We start from the raw sequence: 20725 nt of genomic DNA, 5'->3' as shown, positions 1-20725 counted from the left end.
AATACCAGCGTATTACTTTTGGTTTCAGAAACTGCTTGCAGACATTCTACCAGACTATCAACTAAGCCAGAGCCCCACGCCGGCTGATGACGAGAAATAACCATCTCTTTTGGTTTGTTTTCCCTTTGTCAGGCAGCGTGGTGATTACTAAACAGGTGTGATCTCGGTGGCGCGGGACGAGGGGGGAAAAAAATAGAAAAGTTATGCAACAAACAGCGGGACTTAATATCTCTACATTCTCAGCAATGGAGAGCCATCAAATGCTTCCTTGACAGTGGGACTGTCTTCTCTTTTTTGGGGGGAAACCCTAGCAACAATAGTGAATTATGTGTTGAAACATGGACTGTAACCAAGATAAAGCGTAAACGAAGTGAAACTTATCACTTACAAGGGCGGGGACTGGGGGGGCGGGAGGGGGCGGGAGGTATAATGGGGTGGTTGGTGATGGAATATGGGCACGGGTGAAGGGAAGGGTGTTTGAGTACTGTATAACTGACATAATCCTGAGAACATTGTAACCCTCCACATGGTGATTCAATAAAATTTAAATTAAAAAAAATAATAAAAAATAAAAAATAAAAAAGTTTGCCAAGGACCAAAGAGATGGTACAGAAGCTAAGACACTTGGGGCTGGAGCAATAGTACAACAGACAGGGTAAGGTGTTTATCTTGCACTAAACTGATCTGATCTGGTTCAATCTATCCCCACCTCATCTGGTACCATGAGCCTGCCAGGAATTATCTCTGAGCACAGAACTAGGAGAAAGCCCCGAGCATCACCTTATGTGGCCCCTAAAAAACAACAAAAACAAGCTATTTGTCTTGAATGTGGCATGTCCCAGTTCAATTTCCCAGAACCACTTATGGTCCACCAGAGCACAGTAAGAAATAATCCCTGAACACTTCAAGGTTATGGCCCAAACTAACCCTCTTCCAAAAAAAGAAAAGAAAAAAAAAAGAGAAATTGCTAAACCCTGCTACTTTTCACCTCACCGTTAAAATCATATACAGTAGAATAATTAAGATAGCCAAAGTGATTAATCTAGTCACATTTAGAATTAACCACAGGGCTAGATAGTACAGTGGGCAAGGCACTTGCCTGGGTTTAATCCTTGACACTACATATGGTCTCCTGAGAACCACCGAGAATGATTGCTAAGTGCAGAGGAGTAAGCCCTGAGCACTGCCATGTGTGGTCCAAAATATACAATAGAAAAAAATAATATCAATCCCAATTCATACACTTTCTGTTAGTCCTGTTATTTCTATCAGTGTTCGAGCAATTTCCCTTTATTTTGGTTTTTGGGCCATAGCCAGGGATGCTCAAGACCTATTCCTGGATTTTTTTTTGGCGTCTGGTCCAAATCCAGAGATGCTCAGGGCTTACTCCAAGCTCTGCACTCAAATTATTCCTGGCTGTGCTATGGGGACCATATAGGATGCTGGAGATCAAACCCAGGTCAAACACACACAAGGCAAGTGCTTTATCTGTTGTACTATTGCTCAAGTCCTGTCTGAATGACTTTCCATAAAGAAAGAAGAGGCCTAAATACAAATAAATGTTTTTAAAAATCAGTTTTTATAAACTATTTTATGTTTGCTTAAGTAAAGCTATTTACATTTTATAACACAAAGCTTGCAAAGCTTTATTAAATGCACACACAAGATATAATTTACTATAGAATATCATTTGATTTTATTAGTCTTCTATGTGTTAATATTTAAAGTGAAATAGAATAGAAATACCAGATTTGGGGCTGGAGTGTTAGCACAGCGGGTAGGGCGTTTGCCTTGCACGCGGCCAACCCGGGTTCAATTCCCAGCGTCCCATATGGTCCCCCGAGCACCGCCAGGAGTAATTCCTGAGTGCAGAGCCAGGAGTACCCCTGTGCATGCCGAGTGTGACCCAAAAAGAAAAAAGAAAAGAAATACCAGATTTCATAGACAAAAAATATTTTTCCTAAAAATGTTATATATACAAAAACATAAGAAACATATTAGATAAACATAGAAGGTATTTTTTTACTATGGGTTGTAATCAGTACAGTTCAAAGATCATTTCACTTAAACTGTTCACATCTTTTACTACCATTTTTTATTTAAACAGCAATTAAGAGATACTTCTATAAGGGGCCAGAAAGATAGTGGAGCAGGAAGGACACCTGCTTTGAATCCAGCTGACCTGGATTCAATAATCTCAGGCATTGCCTACGTTCCCTAAACCCTAACAGTAGTGGTCCCTGAGCACAGACCAAAGAATAAGCCTTGAGCACAGCCCCTGAAAACAAAAACAACATTTCTATTAAATCCTCCCCAGTCCTACTTCAACCTCCTCTTTCAAAAAGAACCAGGTAACCCATAGAAAAAATAATGATAATAAAGCCAGTAATAAAGCCCAATAACCATCAGAGAATTATTAAATGTCACACTGAGAAATTCTATTTCACAAGAGCTCTAAAAATAAAAATATCTGGGATCAAAGCAATAGAAGAGCAGGTAGGGAGCTTGCTTTACACAAGCAAGCTAACTCAATTCAATCCCCAACATCCCACATGCTTTCCTGAGCAATGCCAGAAGTAATCTGTGAGCACGAAACCAGGAACAAACTCTACGTAATGCTGGGTGCTGCACTAAAACAAAAACAAAGTAGTCTAGGGCTCAGAACAATGGTACAGTGAGTAGGATGGTTGCCTTGCACTCGACTGACCCAGGTCTGATCCCCAGCACCCCATATGTTCCCCAGATCCCACCAGAGGTGATCCCTGAGCATGGCCAGGTGTGGCCGGCCCAAAAACAAACAAAAGAAGCCGGAAGCTTCAGAAACATGTAAATGAAAGACTGTAATGCAATAGCCTTATCATATTAAGTATTTCTTTAAAAAACTAAATTGTCTTTAACCTCTTTCTCTGTTAAGTATATTAAGAAATCTGACTTGCGGGGCTGGAGCGATAGCATAGCGGGTAGGGCGTTTGCCTTGCACGCGGCCGACCCGGGTTCGATTCCCAGCATACCATATAGGCCCCTGAGCACCGCCAGGGGTAATTCCTGAGTGCAGAGCCAGGAGAGACCCCTGTGCATCACCAGGTGTGACCCCCCCACCAAAAAAAAAGAAATCTGACTTGCTTTTCAACTCCTTGGGAAGATAAAACAAAAAAGTTTGAATATTCATGACATCTTAATTAACTTGTTTTTAACTTCTAAGGATAAAAATTATTCACACTTTGAATAATGTTTAATGAATCATCCTAAGTCATTCAGAATACAAGCTAGGAAAACTTCCTATTTATCAAGTATGCTTTAAAATAAACAGGCTGAAGCGATAGCACAGCGGATAGGGCATTTGCCTTGCACATGGCCAAGCCAGGTTCGATTCCCATCATCCCATATGGTCCCCTGAGCATCACCAAGCATAATTCCTGAGTGCAGAGCCAGGAGTAACCCCTGTGCATTGCCAGGAGTGACCCAAAAAAAAAAAGAAGAAAATATTTATGAAAGGCTCAAAATGCCTGGAAAAATGTTTATAAATCAAATTAGCAGAATCCAAAATTCTATATATGAAATAATCACAGATATACTTTAAAGCTATTTTAAAGGTTCAAGAAATGGTTCAGAGGAAAGGCGCTTGTCTCACTGATTTGACCCCCGGCATCTTACGTGAGCACCAGAAATGATCTCTGGGAACAGAGTTAAGAGTAAGCTCTGAGCACAGCAGGCATGGCCCAAGCCCCCGTCCCAAATCTATTTTTTTAAGTATCAGAAGGAAATATATTAAAATATGAATATAGTGATAAGCTCAAGGCTTTTACATTTTTTCTCTTATCTAATATAATTATAAGCATTGTTTCTAGAATGGAAAAAGTTTTATATAAAAATTTCATAAGATACTTACATCTCTCCATTACTGAAGTATAACACCACCACCGTAAACAAAGTCCAACCGGGGAAAAAGGTGAACAAACCATCTAGCTATCATATTTATAATTTTAAGATGAAAAGAAGATAAACCTTAGTATAAGAAGCTGAACAGGGGCTCGAACAATAGCACAGCAGGTAGGGCCAGTTGTGACCCAAAAAGAAAAAAAAAAACTGAACAAACTTCTCAAGGTTGATTATTTTAATATAACAGCTGAGTTTTAGTAAAACTCAATGAAGTTTAGCAAAATCACAGATAACTCAACAAATAAGAAAAAAAAATAAAATTACCAATTTGTTTTTTTAAAACCATATATAGTTAACTCATACAGTAAAAGCTGCCAGCAATACAGCCTTCATTCAAGCAAAATTAGAAAAGTGTATTCTCACTTGTGAAATATGATTGATTGAAGATTCCATCCTCCGAAGCTGTGATGCCTGGATATCCAGCATTTGCAGAACATTGTTGGCCAAAGTATTTATCAGATAGGCAACACTTGCTAAGGACTGGGTGGTGTAGGCTTTGGTTTCTTCAAGGGCTCTCTGCTTATCTGTTGACTAGAAAAATGTTTTAGAAACATTACTTCAAAGACAACATATTCCAGGCACATAATCTACAAATATATTCAATAAATCCATTCAGATACAGAATCTCTACACACAAAAAGATGGAAAACTATTATGTGTAAACTCAACAATTAAACATTTTCTTTGGGAGGGGGAACTGGATTTCTGGACCACACCTGGCTTTGCTCAGGGTTACTTCTGGTTTTCTACTCAAGGATCACTCCTGATGGTGTTTTGGGGACCATATGTGGTCTGAAATTAAAGCAGGGCAAGGGAGGTCCGTTGCATGCAAGGCAAATGCCTTAAACTCTGTATTATCTCTCTGGCCCTGAGTTTCATTTCAGGCACTGGGATTGAGGAAGTTGGAAAGAAGGGAGAATGAAAGGTGGATGGCATAGTGGAGAGGAACAGAGAGCAATAGAGAAAGTAAAAGGGCACAAGAGGGAAAAAGAGAGAAGGAGGCAAAGTGAGAAGTGAGAAGCAGGAAAAGGAGGGAAGAAGAAAGAAAGAAAGAAAATGGATATTTTGAGCAATGGCAGACAAAAGTGTGTGAGTATAGGAAGTTAAGTGTGCAGTGCAACTCCCAGTTAGCATTACAACTAAAGTAGTGTTTCTCAGCCACAACCATGAGCACTCAAAGCAGGTAGCAGTAGCCTTGGGTGCAATCAGGTCTTACTTTGTTCACCTAAAGAAAAGAGACTGGGGGTTGGGAAAGTGGGGTGAGCACTGAGTAGTATTTTCTGAAAAGATGGCTGCAGGTCAAATTCATCCAAGAACTTCTGAAGTAAATTATACAAGAACCACAACCAAGTGTGTAAATCCCTGGTGAGCAGTAAAACCAAGATGTACACAAGTTCTACATCTAAAGAAAGTGATCCTCCTATCTGTATTGCAAACCAGAATACCCATAAATAGAGTAAGAGGGACTTTGTCTGCCATAGAGGCAGGGGTGTGGGGGGTGGGATGGAGTGGGGAGGTATACTGGGGAAATTTATAGTGGAAAATGTACACTGGTGGAGGGATAGGTGTTCGATCACTGTATGACTGAAACTTAAACATGAAAGTTTTATAACTGAACCACAACACCCAAAAGGAGAGAGAGAACAAAAGGAATGCCCTGCCACAGAGGCAGGGTGGGGTGGGGACAAATGGGATGGGAATGGTGTGAAGGATACTGGGATCATTGGTGGTGGAGAATGGGTACTAGTGGAGGTATGGGTACTCGATCATTGTATGGCTGAAACACAAACAAACAGGAAAGTTTGTAAGTATGTAACAGAACCTTAAGGTGATTCACTAATAAAAAAAAGAAAGGTTTGTAACTGTAGCTCTCGGTGATTAAAAAATAAAAGAAGAAAATTTAAAAATAAAGAAAGTGATCCTCCATCGAGCAACCACACAAAGTGAGCAGACACCACACCCACAAGTGAGACCTGTGAAAATGATACAACTAAATATGGTAGTGCCACAATCAAGTGGAGAAATCCTTAAGAGAGCCTCACAATCAGGTATGCACGCACTTCAACCAAAGTGTGTAATCTCTGGTAATTACAAGCCCCCCAAAAAGGACTGTGAATAACTAAAAGATGTAATAATGGGAAAAAAATTATTGTTTCCAATATCAAAAAACAAAGTAATGGGAGTTACACACTGTATGCTGCTCACTGCCTCATCTTCTGCCCCAGCTCTACAGAATCTCTGTAAGTCAACAAAAAGTATACTAGGCTCTGACCCAGAAACCTTTTAAAGTTGGATCTATTATTTATTACCAGACACAAGTTTCTCAATTTCTTCAACTATAAAGCAGAAACACAAACCTCTGTATCTCTGAACCATTCAAAGTTATAAACTCCAATAGGACAATAAATATAAAACGAGTTTTTCGTGGGGGTACTACAGCCAGCAATGTTCAAGGGTTGGTCCTAGCTCCTAGCTCTTACTCAGGAATTACTCCTAACAGGGCTCTGGGGACCATATGGGACCAGAGATCAAACCCAGGTAGGTCATGTGTAAGTCAAGCACCCTACCCACTGTACTATCTCTTCAGGCCCTAAAACTACTTTCTAACATGATAAATTATTAAATAATAACTATCATTATCTCCGAATGAGAATAACTATTCCAAGTCCACTACATCCCACAGTTTCTCCTACACAGCATAGGAATCAGTAAGTGTAGAAGCACATATAGGTTGACACAATGACACTCTAATTTGTTTTCTCACTTATAAAATGAATATAAGATCAGTATTAATTTCAAGATTGTTAAAATGAAGATATACAAATATTTAGCAATCACTAAAAAATTTTTATTAATAGTACCATAGTAGTAAATTAAAAAAATAATTAAAAAAAAACCACTGGGAGCTGGTGAAATATCATGCATGGGCACCAAATTCTATCCCTAACTGCATACAGCTCTCTGAGCACTGTTAGAGACCCCAGCACCACTGGGTCCAAGTAGCACTGCATTATCAACCCCAGTACTGAACCATCTGGCCACCAAAACATTTCCAGGAATGGCTCCAGGTTCTGTGAGGATTGCTTGGGAGGGTCCAAAAATTAAAGAGCTTAAAATTTTGCAAATTCAGTATTTTTCAATACATGTAGCAATCACACTGAAGAAGGTAAAATGAGACAAATGATCTTATATAATTAACATGTATTTGAGATACAATAATTCTGAAAAAAAATTGGCAATAGCTACCAATGGTTTTTACAATGTTCTTATTCTCTGATCCATTTCTGAGAAACTATGACAAAAATTAAAGAGAATGTACATAAAGCATTTTACATATATTTACAAATATAACATTTACAAATGTTATAAATAACAGCAAGTTTAATAAACTCCATAGGGTATAATCAAAGTATTATACCTTCCTCCAAACTAAGCAATGCTGCCTCCTTTGCCTGCTCCTGGATTGTATCATTTCTGACAATTTTCTAGATTAATTTTCAAATATTAGAAAGTGCTGATGAACCAAAATGAAAACATGAGTTTCATTGTAATTCCCTAGCTCTGGCCCAAAATGAAAACTCCAAACCTGAAGTAGAAAGTAATATCTGTCCTTTTATATACATCTATCTTACTCTTCACTTTCCTTATTTCACTAATCTGCTTCTAGTCTATTCCTTAAAAATAAAATACATGAAACAGAAAAAAAGAGCAATGAGAGGGAAAGCACAAGGTCTATATGAACACTTTGTAGCAATCCTAGTGTGAAAATGCTACACTAATACTCACTTTTGACCCTCCTCTGAAACCATTTATGAGTATCTGTCATCCCTTCTTAACATGGGTGATGCTGAAGTACCAGAATCCACCTTAGTTTTAAGATGAAAATGGAAGCAGAAGGTTTTCCCAGGCAAGTCTCATAGCTCTAATGCACTGGGGCAGTGGTAAAGATCATGGGCACTTTGGTGGTGGTGCAGTGCAAGAATTTAAATTTAACACTACTGCAACCATGTTACTTGCCTTGGCTACAATTTTTTTTAACAGCTTTTTTTTTTTTAGGTCACACCCAACTATGCTCAGTGTTACTCCTGGCACTCAGGAATTACGACTGGCAGTGCTTGATTACTTGGAGGTACATGGTGGACCATACAGAATGCTGAGGACTGAACCCGGGCACACCCCATACAAGGCAAAAGCCCTACTTACTGTACTATAGCTCCAGCCCCACAAAGAACTTTTTTTAGGAGGGGCCATGGTCACACCCAGCAATGCTCTGGGGTTACTCCTGGCTCTGCGCTCAGGAATTTCTCGTGGCAGTGCTTGGGGGACTATATGGGATGCCGTGAATCGAACCTGAGTCGGCCAAGTGCAAGGCAAACACTAATATCTAATCCAGCTACCTGCCATTGTTTCTTAAGCCAATGGAAGGAGTGAAGAAGAAAATCAGTATCCCCCATGTCCTCACCAAACTCTAAAAGTACGAAGTCCACTCTCCCAACTCCACCCACCTCCACCTCCTCTCTGCTCTGCTCTGTTTTATTGGATTTAGCTTCAGACTTCTCTAAGTGTAAGCCAGGTAGTGATTTTTATGCCCATTTCTATACCACGTCCAAGTTCAGGTTAGAGTCAGGCGACAAGAAAATAGCTTACCAGCTTGGAGCCCCACACTTTCTATGCAGAAGAACCATGTTCAGTTCTTAGCAACACCTGATCCCCTTAGCACTGACATTCAGGTGTAGACCAGAAACCCAACACCAACTCCATTATCACCAAATAACAAACCTACCAAATCCCACCCCTCAACCCCACCAAATAAAGACTAAAGTCAAGAACTACCCAGAACTCTTTCCTTTTACTTCACTGTTCAAGCATGTCTATAGAACAACAAGCCTCATGCAAAATGAAATCTCAGAACTACTTTTAGCAGACAAACCCAATTTCTATGACTTTTTCATAAAACTCATTTGACAAAAGGAAGAACTATACAACAGTTTTACAATCTTCTTTTAAATATCTTGACTACCATAATGTATGCAATGGAATGGAATGACATCAATACACATGTATGAATTTACAGAAAAAAGGGGCAAAAAACAGTTTCATTTCTCAGTAATCTATGTTATCTGACAATGTCTTAAAATATGAGGAAGTTATTAAATATAGTCCACACCTTTGGAGTATAAGCTGTAACTCTATGACTAAAGATGTCTCATCTATAATTCTATTATTCAAATAGGAAAAACTAGAAACCACTTAAATGTGAAAATGTGAAAGGAATAATCCAACAACTATATTGCAAAATATTTCTTTAGTATTATAAGCTCCTTATGAATAATCTTGGATACAAAAGCTTACTACAAATGGTGGGGGCTCGGGGGAGGGCAGTTAGAATAGAGAAGTTCACGATGACAGTCATAGCTAGAAATCATCACTCTGGACAAGAACTGAATGCTGAAAGCATAATTAAAGAATCATACAAAACATGACAAAGATTTTATGAAATCTAAATTTGTGAGTGGGTGTGTATGAGAGAGACAGAGACAGAGACAGAGACAGAGACAGAGACAGAGACAGAGACACACCTGGCTGTGCTCAGGGCTTACTCCTGGCTCTGTGTGTGGGGATCTCTCCTGGATGGGGCTCACATGACTGATCATAATATGTTGTGCTAGGGATTGAAACCAGGTAGGCTACATGCAAGGCAAGCATTCTGCCTACTGTTGTACCTGTCCAGCCCTAGAAAACTGAATTTTAAAATATACTACAAGGGGCCAGAGTGATAGTACAGCAGGGGAGAAGGGGGCATGCTTGCATTGTATAGAGCTGACCTGGGTTCGATCCCTAGCATCCCATATGGTCCCCCAAGCACTGCCAAGGAGTGATTCCCTAAGCAGTACTGGATGTAACCCAAAAATACAAAAAAAAAATTTTTTTTGAAATAAAAATAAAATATACTATAAAACAAGGCAAATTAATTATATCTGTAATTCAGTTAACACCTCAAAGCAGGAACAGAGGAGACCCTGGTATATGGCTCGGTGGTAAAGAGTCTAACATATATGTTAGGCTATGTGAATACAATCCTCACCCCATTGTCCACATTACTAAATATAAGCGCCCACATGATGCTGCAACCATCACAACCATACGTGCAATCCTCACAGTCATGCACTTACACTGGTGCAATGTAATCAAGACCACTGGCACACCACAACCAAGTATGAAAGCACTGCCACAAATTTGTGACCACCATGCACCACAGCACAACTCAACTAAGTATGCTAGCAGTGCAGCTGTGTGTGTGTGTGTGTGTGTGTATATAATATATATGTATATATACATATATATATATATACACACACACAGAGAGAGAGAGAGAGAGTGACCCATAATTCAGTGAAACAAGGGAAGTAGGTAAAGTTGGAAAATAAAGTGATAAGAGAAAATTTAAAGGCAAATTTAAAAATTGAGATTTTCAAAAGCAAACACAAACATCTATATACTCACAAAAAAATTAAGAAATTCAATCCAAGAGGTTTCAACATGACAAAATAAATATAAGGAAAAGAGTAAAATCTACCACTATCAAAATCATCCAAGTTAGAGGTTGGGGATCAAAAGGTGAGGCTGCGGGGAGATCTCGGGATGGAGGGCGTTACGGGCACGCTCTCAGCCCAGACGAGACCCCAAGCAGCAGCACAGGAACAGCTCCTCCACCATGATCCCGGAGGCCCACTAACACTTTCAGCACCCAGCAGCTTCTTGCAGAAATGTCTCTAGACTATGAACTGAGCTACAGCCCCATGCCGCCCCAGGAGAGGAAAGGTTTTTCTCTTTCAGCCTTTCCTTTAGGCAGCGGCAGCAGCGGCACGGCGACCGCCATCTTATAGAGCCCACTAACCAGAGGTACAAACTTGCAGTGATGCGACTTCTGGCAGAAATTCCTCTGGACTTAATTACTAAAATACCAGAAATCCAAAACCGCGTTGCCACAGTTGCAGCCGAGCAACCTCATATGCAATGGAAAACAAATTATCTAATGATGCCTTTTTGGCAGGTCTCATTGTTGGGGGGAAATTCCAAATAATAATAGTGAGTTTTCTGTCAAAATATTGAATGTAATAAAAGAGAGAGTAAAGTGAAAATCATCAGCCACACAGGCCAGGCGGTGGGGAGTGTGGGATGGGAGTTATACTGGGGTTCTTGGTGGTGGAACATGTGCACTGGTGAAGTGTTTGATCATTTTATGACTGAGACTTAAACCTGAAAGCTTTGTAACTTTTTTCATGGTGATTCAAATACTAAGTAAATAAATAAATAAACGAACAATTTTTTTTTAAAAAAAAAAGGTGAGACGGCATGCACAGCATACACAGTGTCCCAGGTTTGATTCCCAGTGACACATGGCCTCACTTACATCACTTGGTAGTTTTAATGTCTCCTGCTACCTATCAGGAGATCTACTCATCTAGCACGCCTCCACCCAAAAATTATACAAGCTATTTTTTCAGAGGTAAAGAATGTTTCCATAAAATGCACCAATCAAGTGCCAATTTAAGTAAAGAAAGAAGACCCATGTCAAAGAACATCATTATAAACAAAAGTTTCTACACAAGCTTTCAGAGAAAAGAAACTATATATACTCAGGAATCAAAATAGCTCTTGACTTCTCAAAAGCAACACCAAAGCTAACAGAAAATGAAGGTACTATGAGAAATGTTTTCACAATTTGAGGGACTATTATATGCAACCTATAATTCTGTAACTAGTTAAACCATCAACTAGTGAAAGTTGAATGAGTTTCAGCACACGAGGAGTCACTTAAAAAATCCATGTACTCTTTTCTCAGGAAACAATGCAGCATATGCATCCTCAAACAGAAAGACAAGTTAAAAAAGGAAGCACAGGATGCAGAAAACAGGATTCACATCAAAGAGGCAAAGGGAAATCCAAGATTGATAACAATGGAAATTTCTGAGATGACAGCTATGCAGCGGGACTAGAACTATTACTAATTCCAGGAGAAAATGGCACCAAGTTCCAAAAATGTCCTTTGCAAAGTAAAATGAAACTGATGTTAGAAGCCATCTCCAAGAGTCCTTTATGTTCCTGTGTACTGCATAAGCAGAGGCTCTGTTCCAGACTGAATGTATAAAGAAAAGAGTCTGAGAAGCCAAAATCTTCCCACTGGAGTAAATGGGAGGATGCTTACTAACCAATATAAGAGATACAGTTCTCTTATCTCAAAGTTCATCACCAAAATGCAACCAACTTCATGTACAGGTTTCATCTGGTCCTCTTGATAACACATTAAAAACTGGATTTTCAAGAATCCCCTTCGCGGGGCTGGAGAGATAGCACAGCGGGTAGGGCGTTTGCCTTGCACGCGGCCGACCCGGATTCAAGTCCCAGCATCCCATATGGTCCCCTGAGCACGGCCAGGGGTAATTCCTGAGTGCAGAGCCAGGAGTAACCCCTGTGCATCGCCAGGTATGACCCAAAAAGCAAAAGAAAAAAAAAAAAAAGAATCCCCTTCGCGACGCTCTTTCACTGTTGGTGGGAATGCCAACTGGTCCAGCCTTTTTGGAAAATATAGGCATTCCTTCAAAAACTAGAAATTGAGCTCCCATATGACCCCGCAATGCCACATCTGGGAATATATCCCAAGGGTGCAAAAAAGCACAGCAGAAATGACATTTGCACCTGTATGTTTATTGCAGCACTATTCACAACAGCCAAAATCTGGAAACAACCTGAGTGCCCAAGAACAGATGACTGGTTAAGGAAACTTTGGCACATTTACACAGTGGAATACTATGAAACCGTTAGGAGAGATGAAGTCATGAAATTTGCTTATAAGTGGATGGTCATGGAAAGTATCATGCTAAGTGAAATGAGTCAGAAAAAGAGGGACAGATACAGAAGGGCTGCACTTATTTGTGGAATATAAAATAACATGAGTGACACCCAAGGACAGTAGACACAAGGGCCAGAAAGATTGCCCCATAGTTGGAAGCCTGTCTCATGAGCTGGGGGAGAAGGCAGCTGGAATAGAGAAGGGATCACTAAGTCAATGATGGTTGGAGGGATCCTTCGGGATGGGAGATATGTTATGAAAGCAGATAAAGGACCAAACATAATAGCCACTCAGTGTCTATATTGCAAACCATAATGCCCAAAAGTAGAGAGGGTATGGGGGAAATTGTCTGCCATAGAGGGAAGGGGAGGGCTAGAAATGGAGGGGGGTACTGGAGACAATGGTGGTGAAAAATGTGCACTGCTGGAGGGATAACTGTTCGATCATTGTATGACTGAAACTCAAACATGAAAGCTTTCTAACTGTATCTCACGGTGATTCAATTAAAAAAAAAATCCCCTTAGCAAGAAATCCCGTAGAAAATACTTAGCAAGAAAATACACCCTAGAATATAGTATTGTTATTAGTAATAAAGATTTCTGACCAAAATTCCATGTTATCTGTTAAAATATCAATAATACTGTGGCTTATTTAACTTGTTTAATCCAAATACAGTTAAATTTCAGACTCTTCACAAATAACAGTTGGCAAACTTCTGATCAGTTTTGTAGTATATTAAAATAAAACATATACATTCAAGAGAGAATTTACAGATCAATAAGAAATAGATACATAGTAAAGTCAACCCCTCAAAGATAACTAATAACTCCAAGAAAAAGAAAAAATGATTAAGAAATATAGCGCTGTTTGACTGAAACCTAATCATAAACAGCTTTGTAAGGGTCTATCTCATAGTGATTGAACAAAAAAAATTAAAAACAAATAAAAGCAAAAAAAAGGAAAGATATATAGCGCTGAAGAGACTGCAGAGAGGTTAACCTTGGATACAGTCAACTGTGGTTTGATCTCAGGCACCACATGAGCACCACTGGGAGACACCTGGGAGTAGCCCTTGAGCAACCCCAAGTGTGACCAAAGCCCCACCCCTGCCAAGAAGAAAAGAAATATAGTCATTTAAGAAGATTACTTATGCCTAACAGACAGAAAGACTCAGTCTCCAACAATCCACATTCTAGCAAGTGGGAAACACGCAGGCAGAAAGCACACTGTGGATTAACCAAAGCATAGAAAACCAGTTAGCAAGCTTAAAACATGGCATGTTCTCATTTCAGCTCTAATTCAGCCTGTCTATGCTCCTTGTCAGCCCTAGAGTGAACTCTCTAACAAGGCTGTGATTTAGGTTCCAGCTTTTTTAACCCAACACCAGCATGGGTTCCCAAACACTACCCTGGTCAGCATCACAGAGAATCAATAGGTCTATTCAAACCTGACACACACAGCACCCTGGTTACTTGCTATCTCAAACTGCCAAGCCTACTTAGACAAAGCTAATGGCAAGATTAGGCAACTGTAACTGCAAACTCCCCATTTCCATACAGCCCTTGTAGAACACTAGATATAAGGGGGAGACAAAGAAACTCACACATACTAATGGATCAAGACAGCAACACAGACAAACCTCCTAACACAACAGAACTGTGCAAGCTTCCTGAGGAAGATAAATTAAAAGCAATGGTCTTAATGATAATCACTAAAATGAGATCAATGAAACTAAAAAAACTCAACAGACAGAAAGTTTGAGAAAAATCCAAATAAAAATCACATAGCAGAATGCAATAGTTAAAAATACAATTTAGGGGCTCAACAGTAGAAGCAGCCAGAAGTAAAATCAGAGCCCAAAATAAGGTAGTAGAAACTAGGTAAAACTATCCGAAAAAAATAAATAATTAAAATCAAAGATAACAGACGCATAGAGAAGAGCACTGAGGGAAAACAACACTGCATTATCAGGTCCAAGCACCAAACTGTCAGTCCCATACCACTGGGCCAGACCAGAAGTGACCCCAAGTGCTCAGAAGACCACCCCAAAAAAGAATTAGTAAAAACTTGAAAGTAAAAAGAGTCCCTATTATTAGTCTACCTCCCACATTTTATGTTCCTTAAAGATCATGCTACTTTCAAGTGGGATTTTTTAAAAAGAAGCCCTTTATGTATTTTTGAGGGCAGAATTTAGTAGTTTTCTTGAATTCCTTGAACTGCTGTCAGCTTGAAAAATCTTTACTCTTCCCTCAAATCTGAATGGTTGGAGATTTTTTCCAGTTCAGTATTTTGCATATATCATACCATTCCCTCTGTTATGCAGAGTTTTGTTAGAGGAATCTATGAACAGTCATATATATGACTGTTGTTCTCTTGCTGCTTTTGGAACTTCCTATTTTTTCACATTTTAATTATAATATGTCCTAGTCTGTATCTGTTTTGGTTTTTTTTTCTTTGCAAATATTTGAGCTCCCAAGATCTGAGATCTGCTTTTCATTTTGGGCAAATTTGTAGCTATTATCTCTTCAAAAAGAAAGTCTTTCATTTTTTCTATTCCCTTCTCCCTCCTGTATGCCTATGGTATACTGTTCCTCTTTCTATTGGGTAGAGCTTCCCAGCAATGTTACTTATAGTGATTAAAATTTTTAAAAATATATTAGGCCAGAGTGATAGTATAGTGGGTAGGGCATTTGCCTTGCATGCAGCAGACCTGGGTTTGATCCACAGCATTCCATGTGGTGCCCCAAGCACCACCAGGTGAAATTCCCAAGTGCAGAACCAGGAATAACCTTCAAGCATCGCTGAGTGTGTCGCCCCTCCCTCCCATCTCCCACCAAAAGTAATAGTACAAGATTAGGTAATGAGAAAAGAAAAAGAGTTCAGATTTCTTTATAATTTTTCCCACATCCCATTCAAGATTGGGAATATTAAGTTTATAAATTGCCTTTTGCTATTTTTTAAAAATCAGTATTCCATACCAGTTCTTTGGTATTTTTGTTTAGGGTTTTTTGTTGTTGTCATTAAGTTTCGGAGTCACCCCTGGAAGGTTTACTCACTCCTGGCTCTGCTCTCAGGGATCACTCACTCCTAGCAGGGCTCAGAGGCCATCTGGAGTGCTGGGGATTGAATCCAGGTCAGCCATGGCCTTATCCACTATCTCTCTGGTTCCAGTATTTCCATTCTTTCTTATAATTGTTCACTGTGTTACTGATTGTATGTACCACAATTTATCCAATATATTTCTTATACTTAAGATACTTAGACACTCTGCAATTACGAATTGCAGTGAATACAAAATAAATACAACCATAGTTTACTGAGTAATCAATTATCTATATAGATACAATGGGCATACTAAATCCAAAATTTCTAAAAGTTATATAGAAAAATTTGGAGAAAGTGCAGCCTTACCTTATATATAAGTATGTTTGGCTTCAAATCACCACATTAAAGTGAATATTCCAATAAATCTATAGTCAGAATTGTTTGGTTTCCCAATGAATATGAGTTATGTCTGCTAAATGTGAAATAGCTTTATGCCTAAAACACTATACAAACCTTAACTTAAAACAACTTCATTGTTAGGAGAAAGGGAGATAAGTTAAAAAGAGTAGAACAGCCCCAAGTTCAATTCCCAGCATTGCCAGATGTAGTGGTTCCTAAGCATTGGCAGGCTGAGTATCACCAAAAGTGCCCCCCAAAGCACAGCTAGGATAAAGCACACCATTACTTAAAAATGCCAACCATCATTTGAGCCTTCAGCAAGACATAATCTTTTTGCTGGTAGAGGGCACTGTACAAAACAAAACCTGCATAGCACAATAAAACAAGTATAAGAAAAGGAGATATGCCTGTATAAGAAAGCAGAGCTAGAGATCCAGAGACAGCTCAAAGCCAGAGAGATCTACTATGCAAAGAGGAGACTGAAACATCAATCCCTGGACAAGCACCTAGTGTTTTGCAGCACTGTGTTTAGTAGCCCTGTAGCCCTGTCGTCCCGTTGTTCATTGCTGGTCATCGATTTGCTCGAGCGGGCACCAGTAACGTCTCCATTGTGAGACTTATTACTATATTTGGCATATTGAATATGCCACAGGTAGCTTGCCAGGCTCTGCCATGCGGGCAGGATACCCTCGGTAGCTTGTCGGGCTCTCTGAGAGGGACGAAAGAATCAAACCCGAGTCAGCCGCATTCAAGGCAAACACTCTACCCACTGTGCTACTGCTCCAGTCCTTACTGTGTTTAGTAGCACTTAGGATTCCTGGCACCACAAGATGGTGCAATACCTGCTACACCACAACCAGGTGTGTGAGCAGAAAAACCAAAAATGCAACTCCCAATGAGCACAGCTAACAAAATGCGAACAGGAGCACAACTACAGAGACATCAGGCAAGCAGATGTGGAAACACTAAAGACCCCTGTTGGAGTACCACAACCAAGAATGTGTAATCCCCTGGTCAGGACAACAGTAACAATAAAATGGGAAGGTAGGATATGTGAGGTGGAAAAAAAGAAAGCGAAGTTACCATTTCTCACAGCATAAACCTCTAAAACAAAATTTAAAATAAGGGCCAAAGTGATAGTACAGCAGATAAAGTGCTTGCCTTCCAAGTGGCCTACCCAGGTTCAATCCCCAGCATGCTTGGCCTGAGCCCACCAGAATGATTTCTGAGTGCAGAGTCAGGAGTCTATTCTGAGCACAACTTGGTGTGGCCCCAAAACAAAATAAAACAAAAATAATAAAACTTGGGGCTACAGAGATGCCTCAGAGGGCTGAAGTAAGCAATCTGCATGCTGAAGCCCAGAATCAGATCCCCAGCATGGCATGATCCCATGAGCATCACCAGGAGAGACCCTGAGCACTGAGTCAGAAGTAGCCCTAATCTAATACTACTAGATTTGACCCTGACACAAAGCAAAAAATAGTAGCACCAGGATATTACAAGAACAAATGAAGATAAATACTAGAATAAAAGTTACGAGTTCAAAGTGCTTCTAAATAGGGAAATCAGAGGCAAAAGAAGTATGCTTTTGTTTTACTGGGCATCAAACATTAATGCATGTTGAAAAAAATCAAATCTGTGCTATTTAATATGGCAATTACTAGGTACAAGAGGCTGTAGAGCACTTTAAAGATAGAGAACGGAAATACAAAACTGACCATTAAATTTAATTTTAACTAGGTAACCGTAAGATAACATACAAAACCAACTGTACTTTTATGCAGTAGCAATAAACAATATGAAAATGAAATCAAGAAGTCTAATTACTACTATAAATATAATAAAGATAAAACAATAATATACTTAAAAGTAAAAGTACAAGATTTCAACACTGAGAATTACAAAACACTATTAAAAGAATTTATTTATGGTTTTGAGGGATGGGTTTCGGTCACACTCAGTGGCGCTCAGGAGTGACCCTTGTAAAAGCTCAAGGGAACCATACGTGGTGACAAATATTTGAAATCAGGTTAGCATCATGAAAGGCAAATGCTTTTACCACCTGCACTATCTCTCCTGCCCTCAGTAAAAGAATTTAAAGAAATCTTAAATGGAAAGACATACTGTGTTTCACTGTCACTGTCACGGTCATCGATTTGCTCATTGATTTGCTCGAGCGGGCACCAGTAACGTCTCCATTGTGAGACTTGTTACTGTTTTTGGCATATTGAATATGCCAAGGTAGCTTGCCAGGCTCTGCCGTGCAGGCAAGATACTCTCAGTAGCTTGCCGAGCTCTCCGAGAGGGGCAGAGGAAGGCGAATGCCCCACCCAGTGCGCTATTGCTCTAGCCCTATACACTGTTTATGGAGTAAAATACATAATATAATTTAGATGGACCCCCAAAATGTATCTCCTGATTCAAACAATCCCTATCAAAATCCAAACAGCCTTTTTTGTAAATATTAACAAGGTATCTTAAAATCACATAAGGAGCAGGGGAGATAAGTCAGGGGTACAGAAACCCCAATTTGATACCGGGCAACACATCCTCCCCTAGCACTGCCAGGTCTATTAGACCCCAAGACTGCCAGGGTGGCTCTTGTGGTCCCAGGAACCATAGGATGTGAGAGTCACATCTTTGGGTCCGAGCACTGAACTACCTGGCCAGCCAGCCAAGTATCAAGTGGAGAAGTTCCTGAGGTCCCCTAGCATGTTTGGGAGAACTCCACCAAAAATTCTATGAAAATCTGAGGTATAGAAAAGCAAAAAAGATCTTGGAAAAGAACAATGTTGCATGACATATATGCCACAGTTTTAACACAACATAAGTATAGTGATCAAGACCCAGCAATACTGGCATAAGGATAGACAATCAATGGAACAGACTGCAGGGTCCAGAAATAAAACCTGGCATTTATGGCTAATTAGCTTTTGAAAAAGGTGCCAAGACACTTCAATGAAGAAAGAGAATTCTTTTCAACAATGCAACAATGCTGAGATAATTGGATGTACACATTTAAAGGAATAAATATGAAACCTTATCTTACAACATAATTAGTTCAAAATAAATCAAAGATTTAAAACTCCTAGGAAAAATGAAACATTTGAGAGCTGATTTAGGAATAGTATCTTAAATATAACACCTAAAGTGCACCTGTGACTATACACACATACATAGACACACAAACATTGGGCTTCATTAACATTAAAATTTATATACCACAAAATATCATAGAGAAAATGGAAAGATGAGGGGACAGAATACTCTCGTATGCTGATACAATTATAGGGTAATTATATGATAAGGATGCTTGCCTTGCATGCAGCCAATCCTGGCACCCCCATATGATTCCCTGAGCACCATTATGCATGATCCCTGAGAGTAAAGCCATGAGTAAGTCCTGATCACCTAGTGTGGCCCAAAACCAAAATTCAAAAAAAAAGGAAGTTAGGGCCAAAGAGATAGTACAGCATGTAAGATACTCGCCATGTATGTGACCAACCTGGGTTTGATTCCCAGTACCCCATATGGTCCTCTCATCCCTGTCAGGAATGATCCCTGTGCATAGAGCCGGGAGTAAGCCCTGAACACTGGGTGTGGGAAGGGAGGGGAGGGGAGGGGAGGGGAGGGAAGGGAAGGGAAGGGGAATAGAAAGGGGCTGCATAGACTTCAATGGGCTAAGCATATGCTTTGCATGTAGGTCTAAAATTGGTTCCTAGCACCGAATGGTACCCTGAGCACAACTGAGTGATTTACAAGTACCACTTGATGTGGCGCCCCCAATAATAAATAAATAAATAAATAAATAAATAAATAAATAAATAAATAAATAAATAAAAAGAGGAGCCAGGAAGGTAGCTAGTGGTAGAGCATATCTTTTATATTTATGCGGCCCCATTTAGGGCTGGAGCAATAGCACAGTGGGTAAGGCGTTTGTCTTGCATGTGGCCGACCCAGGTTGATTCCTCCATCCCTCTCAGAGAGCCCGGCAAGCTACCGAAAGTATCTCACCCGCACAGCAGAGCCTGGCAAGCTACCTGTGGCGTATGCCAAAAACAGTAACAAGTCTCACAATGGAGATGTTACTGGTGCCCGCTCAAGCAAATTGATGAGGAATAGGATGACAGTGATATGTTCAATCATCAAAAACTTATTTTTTAAAAAAGAAACCTATTTTGATGGGGAGCAATAAGAATGCCAAGTTGTGCTCAGGAGACAGGGGCCACTCCTAGCAATATTAGGCTGGGCAATAATGGCCTCATCCTGATTGGTTTTGGGCTCAGCACTGCTGGAGACCACTACAGCAACACCCAACCTGATTTTGAGGATTTTTTGGTAGTGTTTAGCATTATAGGGGCAGGTGGTCAGCAACTTATTTCCAAGTAAACAAAGTTTTTTAATTTTATTAAACTGGAAGAAATTTTCTACTTTACCTAAAATGGGGTAATATCAAATTAAGGTCAACACGATGACAATAATAGTTGG

General features: G+C 39.8%; 1 protein-coding gene across 27 annotated transcripts in view; it reads right to left on the bottom strand.

Annotated features, from left to right (window-relative positions):
* ABI2 (abl interactor 2) overlaps positions 1 to 20725 on the bottom strand; it is a 112190-nt gene that overhangs the window by 67750 nt on the left and 23715 nt on the right. For all 27 annotated transcript variants that reach the window (XM_055119885.1, XM_055119882.1, XM_055119883.1 and 24 more), the window contains exon 2: positions 4303 to 4470. In XM_055119885.1, coding sequence (XP_054975860.1) covers positions 4303 to 4470 — 168 coding nt within the window. The remainder of the gene's footprint in view (positions 1 to 4302; positions 4471 to 20725) is intronic.

Source organism: Sorex araneus, chromosome X (assembly GCF_027595985.1).
Source record: "Sorex araneus isolate mSorAra2 chromosome X, mSorAra2.pri, whole genome shotgun sequence".
In the NCBI taxonomy this organism is placed as follows: domain Eukaryota; kingdom Metazoa; phylum Chordata; class Mammalia; order Eulipotyphla; family Soricidae; genus Sorex; species Sorex araneus.
This window is presented reverse-complemented; position numbering and strand designations above follow the sequence as displayed.